This window comes from Ambystoma mexicanum, chromosome 4q (genome assembly GCF_040938575.1).
Source record: "Ambystoma mexicanum isolate Mex_15411 chromosome 4q, UKY_AmexF1_1, whole genome shotgun sequence".
Classification (NCBI taxonomy): Eukaryota; Metazoa; Chordata; class Amphibia; order Caudata; family Ambystomatidae; genus Ambystoma; species Ambystoma mexicanum.
The window spans coordinates 1070785066-1070802486 of record NC_090928.1 but is presented as its reverse complement, the minus strand read 5'-3'; the positions used below and the strand labels follow the sequence as shown (position 1 = coordinate 1070802486).

Below are 17421 nucleotides of genomic sequence, written 5' to 3'. Positions count from 1 at the left end.
GCCACACTAAAGGCCAGAGCAGGGATCCCTAACAAGGGAATCTTAGAAAACTGTGTAGTAGCCAAGTATAATGGGAAACTTACAATAAATGCAAGATATTAGATCTGTGAAAAATGTTTGAAGATACAGATCTTGGGGAAGGTAAAGCGCAATGTGAAAGCACTAATGACGGTACAAGAAAGGAGGGCAGGGCGCCAGCAGAGCGTGGAGGGAATATATCCATCGACAGCTCGCCCTGTAGCAGGTTACACCAATCCGACCCGTGTGTCCGCTGCAGGGACAGCCCCACCACCCCCGTATGTGTCCACTCTGGAAGTCCCAGTGCATGCTGATCTCAATAAAAGACCTAGAGGTGGCACTGGCAGCGGCACAAACAGAATTGAATAGATTGCGAGCAACACAGGTGGAAGTAAAGCACACACCACTAAAATTAAAAAAGCAGTAAAACGATACCTATCCAAGCCTAACTGTCTCAATAGCTAGAGCAACCATTGGTGCCAAAATGGACTATTGCAATGCCCTCTTAGCAGGTACATCTCTAAAAAGACTCCAAATCACGCAAAACCTACCTCTTCATCTAACCCATTGTATGTACTGATCTCTTCATGCTTGTATCCAAAATTTCAATTGTCACCTTATTTGTAATTAAGTAAACTGTAACAAGCGCCACAATGCCTCTGGATGCTGCATGCTCTACAAATGCGAATAAATAAAGCCAGATAAGCCAGCAGAGAAGGAAGGGGAAGGAGGCGCGACGGCAGACAGCCTGGGGTATGGGAATTTTGGGTCCCATTAAGGCAAGGACAGGTGGAGTACATTTGCTGAGTACGAAGATGAGGAGGGACAAGCACCAGAACAAAACACCTCAGGTGGACAGTTTGTGGAAGGGCAGGTTAAGGAACATGTTTGGCTGGATGGCAGTGTCGGTAGAGGAAGTGGGAAAAGGACTGATGGGGGTAGGCCTTTTACGCCGGGTGAGGGAAAGTGGAGTTAAGCATTTGAAAAGCAGACCGCCAGAGTACACCTGGCAGCCTGCGACATAAAAAGCGTATTGGTGACAACGATTGAGATCAAGCTGCGGAGGTGTGGGTCAAAGCGGGGTACGCGGGAGCGACTCTGGGGAACAATGCCCATGATGGAGCTTCATTTAACGAGATTCGAACAAAGGTATGGGACGAGTTAGGCAGGAATTTCCCCGACACACCCGACTAACAGTCTATCATGCAATGTACTATAGGTGATGATGAAGACCCCGCCCAATCCATTCTTACGGTTTGGGAGATGCGGAGATGCAGAGACCGGTAATTCATGGAATCAATCAATAACCTTTTTTTACTTCATTGTTAAAAAGGGCCTACCCAAAGAGGTGCAAACGGCACTAGACAAAATTGCGGGTTTTGAAGCAAAGGGGTGTCCTGAAATACAGAGCATAATAGTACACCATTGCAGAAGAATAAAGAAGCACAACAAGGAGGCTGCAAGCAAAGGAAGCAAAACGAGTACAAAACAAATTAGCTAAGGTCGCTGTGGAGCAGTCACCATCTATGCCAGCAGACAGAAGTGGCATTATAAACCCTGAATTCCGCTAACGCTAGAACGGCCGTGGTGTGGTCAGGAGGACAAGGACAGTGGGCCAGGAATACGCAGTACCCCAGTCCACAGTGGCAAAGAGGACAGCAGCAAGGTAGAGGTGGCTTCCGAGGGGAGGGGGATTTTGAGTAATTGGACCCAGAGAGCAAGTAACGGGGGGGCCTTCACAATGTTAAAACTGTGGCAAATGTGGGCATTTTTCAAGGTAGTGTAAGAGCAGACAGGGGATGGGGGTACAGTAAGGGTCGACAGAATTATGGTCCACCACCTCAGCTACCCCCCCTCACACCCAGGGCCAATTCCCAGAATGACCCCCCATAACCCTCAAAATAGACCAGGCACACATGCAGCTACCCTTGCAGATCCCAGACCCCACCCTTACAGCAGCAGCAACAGCAATCAATGAAACAATATGTACAGAAGAACACTTTCCAAAAGGCAAGTAGCACAAACCCGTTTAATGGAACGGTCACACAATTTCAAGGTCCAGCAATGGTAGGGGGCTGGGGCCTTCTCATTTTCCAGGACAAATACATAACCTGACTAGGACAGCCCACAGAGAACGCATTTGTGGCCGGTGCCATCAATGACCCTTAACCCTGAAGAGGAACCCTTGGTGGGGCAGAGATAGGAAACAATTCATTTTATGGTTGATTCGGGCGCTGAGAAATCATGCATCAGTGAAGTGGACTTCTCATTATCTGGCAAAAAACTCTCGACATACAAGGATTCTCTGGGGCTATTTCTATGGTTCCATACACCAAGAGTTGGATGCAAAAGTAGGGGGGCAGGGCACGCTGTGCGCGCTCCACTTTTGTATGGTCAACCTGCAAGGATCTGCTCAGTAAATTGAACATGACAATCTAATTCATGGATCATGGCATTGTCTGAGCCACGCCAGGATGTGCACAATGAGAGTGATGGTGATCATGCACACGATGGGCGGTGACGCTGTGGTGGTCCGAGGAAAACCTGTAGACCCAGACATGTTTATCCACGGCATATAGTAAGCCACGGGCTGTTGGAGAGTGACAACAGAATTAATGTTTCACCTTGTAGTGTCCAGAGAATTGGTGGTGCGTACAATCTTGTCCCTAGACCTTCATGGTTTGGTGATATATGAGAAAAGAGTGGTTGTGCTGGGAACAGACAGGCAAGGGTGAGAGTGGCGTACAGTGCTTTGCATCGACAATGACAGTGATGGAGAGAAAATCTTAGAGATGTGCATTTCCTGCAAGATCATGGTGCAGTATAGAAAGGTGCAGTGCCCCTGATGGCCATTGTGGCGTCACCTCCCGTATCTGCATGCACACTTGTGTACTACTGACCCACATGACGTTGGGCTTTTAGAAGAAGTGACCCCAGTACACATTACACTGAAGGCTGGAGCAATATTACCTGGGTGAAACAGTACCAACTATAAAGAGAAGCAGAGGAGGGAATAAAGAACACGATACAGGGCCTGTTCAATCAAGTGATAATAGTGCTACCCTGTCAAAAAGCAACAGGAGGCAATCTGAGAATGAGCCAGGAAATCGATTTACACCCCCTAAATGATGTGGTGCAGAAAGAATTTCCTGTGGATGCAAACCGGGCCACCATTTTGTGTAGCATCCCCAAAGAAGCAACCCACTTTACGGTGGTAAATTTAAAGAACGTCTTTTCGATACCCGTGCACCCTGACTCTCAGTACCTCACAGCCTTTACCCATGGCGGAAAGCAATACCAACACACTTGTTTGCCCCAAGGGTACTGCGAAAGCCCAAACATTTAACCGAATACTACACGCTGACTTAGGTAACATCCAAATGCCCAGGATGTTAAGCCTGTACATGGACGATTTGCTTGTGTGTAGCAATAGGGAGCAGAACTGCCGAAGAGACTATCGCTCTTCTACAGCTCTTGGCCTGCAAGGGGTACAAGGTTGACAGGGCCAAACTCCAGTACTGCCAGCAGGATGTACTTTGGGTCACCAATTGAAGGCACGCCCCTAAATGCTCACACCAGAAGAAATACAACCCACTAGAGAAAAAAGGCCAAGAGATTCTTGCATGGATAACAATTAATTATACAAAAAAAAAATAGGTGTGCCAGCAAAGAACACTGCTGCTCAGGAACGTTCTGTGCAACAGCTTAAAAGGCAGCACAGCGTCATTCACATACAGTAAAAACCCACGTGGCTGGTTGGTGCAACTCTATACATGGTCAGCCTACTACATAGGGGATGCCAGGCCATTGGCCCCAGCACTGTTCGTCTGTCTTCCATCACGTGGGGTCAGCTAGGCTCGTCGTCTCCAGGGAACCAAGGTTGAAAAGACAATTTGTTTTTAACAGTGCCCCTCTATTACTACACAGGGCACCTGGCATGATCATGGACTGATACACGGGGGTGGCTCGAGGTCACTGTGACCCGCACACATTTCAATCATCCCAGTTGCGTCGTCCGGCTGCCAAGGCTTTCACCCTCGCCTTTTAACTATAATTTATCCCTCCTCGCAGTACAAATCATGCCATTGTAAAATACAGATAGGGTGACCATTCTCTTAGATCTTTTATGGTTGACTAATTTATGGTCGGTCAGCTGGTAATTAGGAATTCATGGGACTTGGACAGTTGTAGCAGCTATCACTTGAAGTTGGCTGGGTGGTGGTCAGAGGCTTGCTCTGGCCTGGTTGTGAGAACAGGTAGAGTGAGTCGCCTAGCACCGTCTCATGGCCTTGCAGGATACATTATTTCTCGGGACAAGCATAATGCCAACAGCTTTAGAACAAAGGAGTGTTTTTGTGCAAATTAACAGCACAGGTCTCGCTCTCTCATCGACGCTTGGGCCCATTCAGGTTTCTTCGTCAGGTTTGTGGCCTGTACTAAACGGGCTGCCATGCAGACCTGTCACGGCTACAAAATGTAACGCCCATTTATTTTATTTATTTTATATTTATTTTTTTATAATAGATCTTGCCTTTTACCAAGTAAATTGGCCGCAGACATGTCATCATGTGTCAGAACCTTCAAAAATTGAGTAGCCGGCTATCATAGCGCTGTAGATACAGCCGGCTGTAAGAATATTTATTCAACAACAACATTATATATATGCGTGCTCTAAGACTAAACATCTACAATGTGCATAATATTACGTCTGGCAGGGGTCTCTTAATACCCACCCTGCCCCCAAGCACATCACGGGTCCCCCTCATGGGATTTGCCTCACCCTAAAGTGCCTATGGGGGTGGGATAGGTTCATTTCCTTACCAACAGAACTCCTACCTAGGCAAACCAGTCTTAATATGCACTGACATTGCCAATCAGTTTGGCAATGTTTTAACAAGTAACAAGCGTGTGTACGTCGAACACCAACATGTGTGTGTTTTGCTGCGGATTTGATCGTGTAATGTAATTATTTTCAAATAACGTCACTGCAAAATGGAAGGGATAGAAATTACTGTGAGCATTTTAGTGCTTGCTAAAAGCCTAGAAGAGCCCGGTTAGCCGGCCACTAATAGTACATTTGGCTTCCGATGCAGTAGGTGCAATTCACACATACCTATATGAAATTAACCATGCGTCTCATTTAGGGAATAAGGGAGCATTACGACAGATCAACAAAAACGTTTGAAAAGAAACGGACATATATTATAGGCAGATAATTATGGTTTGCTCTCACGTAGAAGCCAGATTTGCAGAAACCTATGTACTAGCTCCGTCTGCCCTGGGGTAAATCCTACTTACTGGGTTACACAGGATACGCAGGAGCTGCTTTTAGAGCCCGATTGTGTAATCTTCACACAGAACAGTGATGTCCATTGGGACTTTCCATAGTTGCCGCTGTGCCAGGAGGCAACGTGTTGAGACAGTAACAGAAAGCAGTGTGTGGGTAAAGTGTGCGATGATGCAGCAGGCAGGTTAAGAGCCTACCACCGCCAGGACCTTGTGGCCCGAACAGACATCAGTATCCGTTTAAATCTACATCCAAAACACCCAACGCTTTCTACAAATGACATTTTCACTTGCAAGGTAACCATAGTCACACCCTCAGTCACTTCACAGAGCTTTACGATCTGATTTGCTTCACTCCATTGGTCTGGCCAAATAGGTTGGGTCAAGGTTTTGTTGGGTCAAGGTTTTATAGGGCTTGTATACAAGGGCTTCATGGCGAATATGCGTTTCTACTATAAAGCTGTCAGAAACCATCACGGACACCATGACCCTTGAACACAAAGCAACATACTCATGAGGACCATCTACAAGAAAACACAAAGAACAGGCAGGCCCAGTCGCCACATGCCTATCTAGGACCATGGCACGCCTACGAACAGATAGAGCAGATCCTAGGCCAAAAATATTACTTAGTATTACCTAGGAATCCCTAAAATGCACACGTACAGCTATTATATCCAGGCTAAGTCCTACTCCAGTTTTAGGGCACCATGCGTGTAAGAGCACCGAATGCCAAAAGGTTGCCATCAAAATGCAAGACGTAGTCCAACGTTCCAAGCTACAATAAAGTCATTGCATGCCCTGGTCCTACCATCAAGGTGTAGTCATTAAATGTCAGGCTACAGCCGCGCGTGCAAGCATAAAAATGACATGTCAAACAGATACACAAGCACCCCTCCGGGATACCCTCAAACACACACATTGATTGCACAGGCAGTCTTCAACATCCCAAGCCCCCGAAACGCCATCCCAAACCTCTGGCGCCCGCATATGCTGCAGGCACAGGGTAGACGATAACGTACAAAACGGCGACGCAGAAGCGCTCATAAGGAGTATTACTAACGAGGTCGAATGGAGGGCGGATCAGAACAAAAGCCATATTTTCTGGTTGCAGCTCACCTTATACTACTACGCCCAACAAACAACTCCCAAAGTGTTGTGCTTCACTGATATTCAAAGGGGATTAAGTCACCACCTAAAATGCGACTGTGGCCCATTCATCTTGAATTTTAACAGCACCAGCAAGCATTGTATTTTTCCAGGTTGGCTAGCACATGCACGTTTCTAAACAGTGTCGAGATTTAACAGGATTCCAGGTCTCGGATCTGAGACAGGGGAGTGAAATTCCAAAGCAACAAGCGAGCAGAAACCTCGGAGAAGAAAATCCTGCGTAGGTTCGTTCATCTTTACAGGCGGCGATTAATGTGGCACACTGGAACCAAAATACGTAGAATGGCCGCCGAGCAGTAGACAAGGTGCAGCACCTGCTGGGCTTGAAAACGCCGAGAGTCATAAGTGCAGCATCAAGTCCTGGAACCAAGCTATTCTGGGATGGTGTACCACGAGGAGCGCGGTTAGCAATCTATGCACAACTCTGCGTATGCAGACCACACTATACAGGGAACCAAAATACCGACGCATCCCACCTAAATGGGGATACAGAAATAAAAAAACATGGGTAAAACAAAACAGCCTTAATGAGCTCACTCTGGCGAACAGCCAACAACTAAAAAGGAGGGATCTAAAGTCCAGTTTTCAGCTTATACAGAAGCACCCCTAGACCGAGGCGCAGAGAAGAAACCGAGTTGCCTAGGACCCAGCATCGTAAAGGGAAAACCATGATTGAAATTAACGTTTGATTTAATTGCACTGTAAAATGAACACAAAAGTAATTAGAAAACAGAGCTGGCAACGAAAAATGACCTTTTGCACTCCCCCCAACCCCCAACACTACAGGCTGCTTGTGTTTGGGAAATCATTATGCAATAAAGAATATGGCAATGCACATTCAAATTAAATAAGATTGCAAGTAGGAAACATTAAGTACATTATATTATTCACTTCCGCCCATTTCAATGCATTTGGTTTTATGGACTGTGGCAGGTAGAGAGTTGCTGCTCTCTGCAGTTATCTGCTCCGGGCATTCTAGAAATTATTTAACAAAAGCAAAGCTAGGCAACCATTTTGAAACAAGTGTCTTAAACAGATTGCATTATTAACAGTCTTCCACATCTGTACCAGTAACGCTTGCATTAGGACGCCCCCATAGACGAATTACAAACTGGTGTGTGGAATAGATTTCCCCTGCTTCTACCTCAAGTTAACTACTGCTTCGCCCGTTCTATTAGAAGCGCCCCACGTATTCCCTTGCCCATTACACATGCCCCAACCATGTGTCAAATGTGTATGTTCAGCCCTGCCTCAACTCTGTCCTTTTGGCCTTCTCCCACTTGAGACTCCAACACACAATCCCCCATAATTAACTAAGCCTTCTCCTTGCCTTATTCTTCCCTCAGACACGATCACAACCCGGTCTAAACATTTCAATGCATCCTTCTCCCACTGCGTCTGATCTGTCCATCGCCCCCAACCAGTTTTCCATTCCATCCCAGTCCACCGTTGCCATTCCATCCCATCAGTCTTAGACTGCCCCACTTGTCTGCATCCCCACCATGTGCGTCTTCCCACCTCTGCCTCATCTCATCAGTCTGCCCCCACATCCCACAAACCAGTCTGTCACTTCCCGACCCAGACTCAACCATCTACACTCCAAGCCCATCTCCGTGTCCCTTCTCAGTTCAGTCTGCTGTCCCAGCTCATCAACCAGCTCACCCCTCCAGTCTCATTCACCTGCCATGACGGAACGCCATCTGGTCATGGTAGGATAGCCAGGCCAGAGCTTTTTAAAAATTAAATTGAAATGAGGGAAATTAGGTTTCTGAAAGGTAGGTCTGCTAATCAGACCCCCTTTCATAATGCTCTATGCCAAAAATATACTGCACACATATACCTCGCTGTTACCAGTCTCCCAATATCTTCAGGTATCAAGGTCACCCATGCATCCCTGACAACTACACAAAGTCCCTACAGACAAAGGTAGCATCTGCACCTCTGATCTAAATTCCCAAAATGTTATGCCTTAGACAGTCTGGTGGCACACATCTTTAAACCTATGCCAGGCTGGGTTGTGGCATGCGACTGCTAAGGACACTGAGTTATAAAGCCAGATCACTTACATATTGCACCAGGGTCAGCTCTGTGAGCATGGCTTTACTATGACAGGACTGATGTGAATTGGTTTCAGGTCTGACAATTCACGCTCCCCTACATGGAAAAATAGCCAAAATGCTAGCCCTTTGATTCTCTAGCAAGAAGGCCAACACGCTCCTCCCAGGACACAAACCTCACTGAGGAGGTTCTCTGGGAACTGTGCTTTAAAGGCAGGCACCGACAAAAGAAAGCCAGCCTCACACCAGAGTACTGATCACCAGAGGTCCTTTGAAGCCCACAGGCATGGGAAGGGCATGGTTAAAAGCGCCAGAGAGGGTAAGTAGGCCTGGAGAAGGGTCCCACCATCTTGCTTTCCGTTAGGGTGCTCTTCCTTTTTCTTCCCTCTCTATTTATTGCTATCAAGGTATCTGGGTGTGGTGATATAAGGCTAAGGCCACTTGTTGTACCAGGGATTGAACCCCTTGCAGTGGGCTTGCTTTGGGCAACCTCTATGTGGCATTTTGCCTTTAAATGGAAAGGAGCACCCCATCATTCTTGGATTCATCTCTGGACTATTAGAAGAAATCATTGGGTCTCTGTTGGGGGATACAGTCTATGCCAGATTCCTCTGACAAGGAGGGAAAACGGAAGGCATCCGATGCAGAGGCAAGCTCTGCCCCAAACCATCCCCAAGGAACAGTGGGGTTTACTGCTGTTGGACCAAGCACTCATTGTGGCTGCACTGGAACCAAGACACTGTTACTGGAGGTGAACACACACAGGTGGGTGCAAGCCAAACTTTTATGGAGTGGGATGGACTCAGCTTGTCCGGGAATCCCTGGATTGAATTTACAGCAAAACTGAAGCCCATTTCACCACATCCAGCCATCACTCAGCCAATGTCGCGCCTTGAAACACTTGTGTATAGGTGCGTTATAAATGCTGGATTATATCAATATGACAATGTTCAACACCCTTCGAGCAGACAGGTCCTCCAGTGCTGCTTTTGGCACGCCACAAGCAGCTTACCTGCACATTCGAGCTGTTTTGCACCAATGAAGATCAGTGTCACTGTAACTGGATAGCCAGATCACCCCTGTGGACGCACTCGACTCGCTGCACCCCAAGCAGCACATTCACTCAACAGAACATTGTCTCAACCCAACATGACGCGCTCAAAGCCCCCATGGCACTCAATGACTTGACCCAGCAGAAGCATTGTTTTGACATGAATCAATCCTTTTGGGAGCCATCAACATGAACCATCTCCAGTGCTGCCTCGATCCACAAGCCCCATCTCGAAGCTCCCTGCTGCTGGATCAACCCGACTCACCCAGTTTCAACACCCGTTCAACCACAGGAAAATGCACAGAATCCCAGACGAGGCGTTCGAGCACCCAGGACAAAGGAAGGTTTGTGAAGAGGCCCCTCTAGTCCCCATTTATAACCATAGCAAACTTTAAATCTCCTTCCTCTTTGCCCTTTTCCTACAAGGACAACATTGACAGTGTGCCAACTGAGTGCCTGAACATCTCGGCACATCAGCCCACAGTGCAATTTTACACCAGCTTGCTTTTTCTGTATTACATTATGGATTTTTGTGTTAGTTATTTGCATTTCATTAACTAAAAGCATTTTGTTTAATAGAACATTGACTGGACTTTTATTTCAGTCGTTTAAACCATTGATGTTTGGGTTGCTATTGTTATCAGCTGACACCGCTCCTCAAGATATAGCCTGCCTCTCAGCCTGTGCTACCACATAAAGTAAAGGAGGTATACCTTTCGGGCTGTGCCCAGTACAACTTTACGATTGGGATCACTGATTGTTTACTTGAAGTGGTGGATGAGTAGACAATTTAGCCACTTAGTCCTGTTATCATAACCGGCACAGCCCCTGCAGTGTCACCAGGCTGCCAGCCAATCTCAGCAGCCTGAAACCTCGTCCTGCCTGCCTCGCCCGGTCTCATCAGTCTGGCCCAACTGCCCCACCCATCCAACCACCCCCAAACTCTCCCATAACAGCCCTAGTCTTCTCACCTCTGCCCCATGTGTGTGCCATGTTCTGTTGCAACTGTCTGCCACCCAGAGGTCTGCTTCTCAGATTATTTCTCTCCATCGTTTTATTTCTAATTCATACTGACCTGGAGTAATCAGATTCTGTCCCGGTTATCTGCTTGCCCCATTTTACTTGCTGCCTTCACTCCTCCCTATCCCCCATCTACCTGTAGCCCCTCCGTACATTGTGATCACCCCCTCCCATTGTCCTATCCATCTGCCCACCCCCTCTTGTCCAAGCAGTAGTCTACCATTCTCCTTGCTGTGCACCACACGCCCCAGTCTGATCCTCCACCTCGCACATACATCTGCCACCAGAGCTAAAGTCAAGGGTACACGCAGGTGGACATTTCAGAGGGTGGACTCAGCCCCCCCAGCAAAAATGAGACACATTGAAAGTCTTCCTTGAATTTAAGCCAACCTCAGGACCGCAATCTTCAGGTTTGTAGACCGTACACTTCACCACTGCACTATATAACTTGATGAAAAATAAACAACTAAAACGTGAAATGTCTCATTTCAGTACTGCATGCTCCAGGGAAAACATTTAATAATAATCATTTGTCTTGGTTCTTGGACTTTAAACATGCACACCTTTAAAGTTTTTAAAAACACTATTAGAAGAAAATATCCTCTCATGGTTTTGTGTGTTCATTTTATGAAAAGTATATATACACCATTCGTCCTATGCAATATTGATGGTTTTACAAAGCTAATGAAATGATAATATATTTAACCATTATATGCTAATTTGTGGTGACGTCAAATCCCATTGCGTTTGTTGATGAGTCCCCCCCACTTTTACGTTTAGGACATGACCCCTGGCTGCTCAGCCACTCCCTCGTTCGCTTGCACCCCTGCACCACTCACACACCTCTGCTCCGCTTTCATTGACCCACTTCTGCTCCTTTTACCTCTCGCCGGCACACCTGTGCCCCCACTTCCCACAAATGCAACCATGCAGCATTAACCCCATCCTTCTGCCCATGTCTCGGATCAACGTCTCTCTGACATACATCTCTGCTCCCAACTTGAATCTCTACTTCTATCCTCCGCTTGCTGCTCCCCAGTCTTCCTCTGCCACTTGGCTCTTTACCCATACATGTCCTCTACACTTTGCTGTGGCCGCTATCTTGTCTCATCTCTGTCACCCGCTCCAGCCTAATTAATGTGTGCCTGCGTCCCAACTTCACCCGATACGCCGAAGACTCACCGGGCGCAGCTGGCTGATCTCGTCGTAATTCATGAAGCTTACGATGTTTTCGATAGCCACGATGGGCAGCCCCACCAACGTATTGCTTTGGTGCATTTGCTCCATGGCAGCATCCTGCGGAGATGGACACAAACGCTGCTGGAAGCCAGAGATGGTCGTAACTGAGCCCACTTCTTCCATCCGCCCCTCCGCCGCCATCTTGATTTGTTTTTTTCTCCTGCAGAAAAAAAAAAAAGAGGAAGCCCTATTCTGGCGTCACTTCCGCTGCCTTACAAGGATGCTGCAACTGTTGTGGAGTCGCCATAGAAGCAAAGCTGAAGTCCCAGGTCACTCCTGCTTGCAAGTTCTCCTTCCCCACCCCAAATGATGACAGTTTATTTTAAAGGCAATGTTCAACTGAAAATGAAGGTCGAAGATATCTTCAACCTCTTACTTTAAAGAACATCAAACTCAGTGTCATTCTTACAGTTTCTTTATTTATGGAAATGAAAGATCCGCGTTATTGATCGCTTTGAAACTTAACACAAAATTATAAATCAAAATCACGCCAATGAACGTTAATTCATGTCATGCAGTGATCGAAAGGTCACATTTAAAATGTTGACATGCTTTAAAATCATATGGCCCTGTTGGGGGTCTCTGGGTGCCCCCGCTGCGTGCCCGCGAGCCCATGCGCGCACAGACCAGACACCAACACGTCTGTACGCTTCGGGCTCCCCGGTCGCTCTGACGCGGCCGGGAACGCCCCGTTTATTTAAGGCGCACGCGGCGACGTGCAACGTCACGCCGCCGCGTGCGTACCCCTTCACGGGGCGGCACCACACTCCTCCTTTTTCCCAGGAGGAACAACAACAAACAAACACATCAAACATGTCACTGCACACACTGTCAGTTGTGAACTCACAAAACCCCAGGCCCCCTTTTATTAACAGCCTCCCGGATCCCCTTCACTCCGGAACACAGTCAATCGGCCCCAGCACGTAGTCTCCGAGGTAGGCAGGTCTCCCTCGCCCAGCCCTCTGGGGGTACCTCCCACCTACCTCCGTCGCCGGACTCCCGGCCGCTCCAGTGTCTCGTACTGGTGACCCCACGCATTCCCCCCGGGGGGTGTCATCGTCCGGGAGGACCGTCTCATCTGGGTCAGGCGGGAGTTCAGTCCGAGAGTCCCCCAGTTTCTTGAAGAAACTCACATTTCGGGTGACGGCCGACTTCCCATCCGATGCCGTCACCATCGACCCCTTTACTGCCACTACGTCCAGCGGCTCGGGTTCATATGGAAGTGAGAGTTTCCCATGGGGATGCCGATTCCTAATCAGCACTTCGTCGCCCGGTTCCAGCCGCTGCGGACGAAGACCCCTCCGTAGGTTTTCCTGATGGGTCCTTGCCAGTCGCTCCGCTTCCACCCTTTGGTCGTCTATTACACCGGGTACCTTCTCCTGCACCTCCGGGAGGAGACCCCGGGGGCACCTGCGGAATAGAGCCTCAGCCGGGGCCACCCCAGTTGAAGCATGGGGGGTAGTGCGGTATACTCTCAGGAACTGGTATAGCGCCCGCTGGAGAGGCTGGCCTTGTCCCTGAGCTATCCGGAAAGTCTTGTTTAATGTCCTCATCAGCCTTTCTGCGTCCCCGTTCGCGCGGGGCCACAATGGGGACACCTTTCGGTGGGCCACTCCACAGCTCTCGAGAAATTCCGAGAACCTCGCGCTCTGGAATGGGGATCCATTGTCCGAGCACAGGGTCACGGGGAACCCATGGGTGGCAAAGATTTTCTCCACAGCGCCCACCACGTGCTCAAATGCCACCGACTCAACGAATTCCACCTCCGGGTATCGCGAGTACTCATCGACGATGGCTAGGAAGTGAGTACCCACGGCTGTGGATCCGAAGTCCGCATGCACGACTTCCCACGGGCGGGTCCCCCGTGGCATTACCTCGATCTCGGGCTCCCGTTGTACAGGGGAAGCCGCCTGGCACCATACGCAGGCCGCTATGAAGTCGTCCACCTTCCTCTCCAGCTCGGGGAACCACACCTTCAGCCTCAACCTCGCCTTCGTTTTGGCGGCCCCTTGGTGTCCCTGGTGTGCCAGGTTGATGACCTCGTGGACCTTGGAGCCCGGCACCACCAGGCGATCACCCCGCAGCAGCAGACCCGACTCCGTGAAGGACAGTTCATCCCTCACCTTCCAGAGTTGCTCGAGGGTCACCTTGGCCTCTTGAGTGCGCCCGGCCACCAACTCCAGCACGGCCTTCCAGGACCCCGATTGCATCGAGCTTCTCAGGATGCGGAAGCATTCGTCATTGGCTGCTGCGCTCTCCAGTTCGGGCAGCGGCATTGCATTGGGGGTGGCACTCTCGACCACCATGCTCACGTGATCATCGGCCTCCTCGGCACACGACTCTTGTGCGGGCCCATCCCTGCCCACCGGATGCCTGGACAGGTAGTCCGCCGCATTGTTGGCCCCTGGCCTGTAGATGAGGTTGACGCCATATTCCAGGAGGGCCAGCATCCACCGCTCGATCCTGGCTGGTGGTTTGGAGGAGGATCCGGCCATGATTGGAATCAGTGGTTTGTGGTCTGTTACCACTGTCACGGGTCTCCCCAGCACATATAGCCGAAAATGCCGGCACCCCCACAGAACCGCTAGGGCCTCTCGCTCAATCTGTGAGTACCTCTGCTCGGTCTCGGAGAGGGCCTTGCTCGCATAGGCCACGGGCCTCATTCCCCCATCTCTGCTCACCTGGGTGAGGACTGCCCCGAGGCCAAACGGGCTGGCGTCCACAACAATCTCCGACTCCAGGGCGGGGTCAAAGAAAGCCACGGTGTCCTCTGCTGTTAGGGCACCTTTAATGTCCTCGAACGCCGCTTGTTCTAACGGGCCCCACTGCCAGACGGTGTCCTTTCTCGTCAGGGCCCTCAGAGGTTCCGACCTCGAGGCGAGATTCTTGATGAAACGCCCGCAGTACGTCACCATTCCGAGGAAGCTCCGCACCTCTGATGCGGACTCAGGGGGTCGTGCCGCCTTGATGTCTTGGACCTTCTTGGGGTCAGGAGACACCCCGCCCTCCTTGAAGATGAAACCAAAAAACTCAATGGTCGGGCGGAGGAACTCACACTTGTCCTTGTGGAGGGTGAGCCCCAGCGATTGTAGCCTCTCGAGAGTCCTGGCTAGGCGTTTCAGGTGGTCTGGTTCAGTCCTCGCAAATACCAGAATGTCGTCGCTAATGTTCAGGACGCCCTCCAGGTCTGCGAGAGCGCCTCGGATCAAGTTCTGAAATACCTCAGCTGCAGACGACACTCCAAAGCTCAGACGCTTGTACCTGTAGAGTCCCCTGTGGGTGGTGAAAGTCGTTATATAGCGGGACTCTGGGTGGAGAACAACTTGGTGATACCCAGCCCGTAAGTCCAACTTCGAGAAGAAACGGGCCCCTTGCACCTCCGCAATGATGTCATCAATCGTCGGGGTCAGGTGTCGTTCTCTCCTGATGGCCTTGTTGGGCAACCGCATGTCCACACAGATTCGGACGGAGTCCGGTTGTTTCGGTTTCCTTGCCACGACAATGGGGGATACCCAGGGTGTGGGCCCCTCCACCTTTTCAATTACGTCCAGGTTCACCAGGTTATCGAGTTCCCTGTCCACCTGGTCCCTTAGATGAAATGGGATTCGCCTGTGCTTCAGGGCTATGGGCTGTACCGACTCGTCGATGTGGAGCCTCACGGGGTCGCCGTTCATCCTCCCGATCCCTTTGAAGATGTCAGCATACTTGTCTAGCAGGTCGTTGATGTCCTCCAAGTATACTGAATAGGCGAAACTGACTATTCCAAGGGCCTCCTCTGCCGCACAACTGAGCAGGGTGTTGCTGCTCACTGGAGTCACATAGAAGCGGGCTCTGATTTTCGACCCGTCGTGTTCCACCTTGGCAACGAATACACCATCGAGTGGCAAGGGCTCCCGCCCCCCAAATGCGAAGATACGGGCCCTTGGCGTCGCCAGCCTCGGGGCTGGGTTGAGCGCAGCATAATGTCCTCTCGCCATGACATTGGCAGAGGCTCCCGTGTCGACTAGCACTGGGACTGGCGAGCAGTTTACCTCCATGACACACCTCGGCTGTCTTCTGCTCCTTCCCTTGAGGACCTCCATGCTGGAGACGAAGAAGATGTTCTCCTCGTCCTCCTCCTCCTCCACTTCTTCCGCCAGGGCCTCCTCTGGTTCCACCTGTTCCACCTGAGCTACCTTCGGCGGGCGGTACTGCCGCGGGGCCCATAGACGGGGCTGTCCTCTCGGGATAAGTACCGGCAGAGTCGCCTTGCACACCCTCGAGAAGTGATCAGGCACCCCACAGCGTCCACACACCTTTCCTTTGGCCATGCACTCCGATGAGTGGGGGAGATCATAACCGCATTTCTGGCACGACTCTACCGGCTTCCCCGCTCTGTCTCTGGGAGGTATACCGGGTTTTCGCACCCCTCTGCCGCCCCGCCAGACGGCGCACACCTCCTCCGGTTTCACAGCGCGGGAACCGGCCTCCATTTTGTTGGCTCGAGCCTCCGCCACCTCATGGCACCTCCCGAGCTCCAGGATCCTGGCCAGCGTGAGTCCGGGCTCTCTTAGGACTTGTCGCCTCAGCTTGCCCGACGAGCATGCCTGGATCAGCATGGTCCTTATCATGTCCTCCGCATCCCCCCACGCACACCCTTGTGACAGGCGGCGCAGGCGGCCATAGAAGGTGTCAAGCGTCTCCTCTTCCTTCTGTTTGGCCGACAGCATGACGAACCTTTCAAAGTCGACATTGGCAAGGGGGACGAAATGTGCCAGGAGGGCTGCTTTGGCCTGATCATATGAGTTACCTGCTGGAGTCAACGATTCAAAGATCTCTTGCACATTCACTCCTGCGGAGTAGAGCATCGTGGCCACCATGCTGTCATCGTCCGTGACCTGGGCGGCCCGAAAGTACATGTCTAGCCTTCCAATCCATCTCCTCCATCGGGGCCCCAGGCTGGATGGGGGGCCCGTCGCATCAAACTCCGGAATTGGCTGTAGGGCCGCTTGCGCTCTGGCTTGGGCCATGGCCAGGGGTGGTGGTTGTATCGGAGGGGGGGCGGCACCCACCGGTTGTGCAGGCAGTCCAGACGTCGTCGGGCGTGGGGGTATCTGCTGGAACAGGTCTGTTAGATCTTCATCCAGCGAATCCTCCGAAGCCGTGGCAGTCGCACCCTCCAGGGCATCAGGATCACTCATAGGCGCAAGCGCACAGGCACCCTTGTTCCAATTCTGAGGGCCGCAACTTGCACCACTCCCCACACTGCCACCACCCACGTGATGATGAAAGGGTTGACGGAGAGTACCTCAAGACGCCTTCTGTCCACGTGGGCCGCAGAAGCTGGAGCGTCATCCCCCACGTGATGATGATGAAGGGGTTGAAGAGGTTCCTGACAAGGACCGTGGATGAGAGTGTCCAAAAATTGAGCTTCAAAAGGAATGGGCTGAGAAGGCCCAGCCACCTCAGTCCATCTTCCAGCTACAACACGACGTCACCGCCTGAAAATTCACCAAAATGACAAAATTCTGGCATGGGCCTGCAGGTTGTACTTCCCGCAGTCAGTTACTCCAAAAATTAGGTTTGGATGGCCTTCCTGCT

The 17421-nt window shown here is 50.5% G+C and overlaps 1 protein-coding gene across 1 annotated transcript in view; it reads right to left on the bottom strand.

Moving 5' to 3' along the window:
- The window catches only part of FBXO28 (F-box protein 28), a 300688-nt gene extending 288680 nt beyond the window's left edge, over positions 1 to 12008 (bottom strand). Inside the window, exon 1 of the mRNA XM_069608639.1 lies at positions 11785 to 12008. Within this exon, the coding sequence (XP_069464740.1) occupies positions 11785 to 11982 (198 nt within the window). The 5' untranslated portion in view covers positions 11983 to 12008. The remainder of the gene's footprint in view (positions 1 to 11784) is intronic.
- Between the last annotated feature and the right edge of the window lie 5413 nt (positions 12009 to 17421).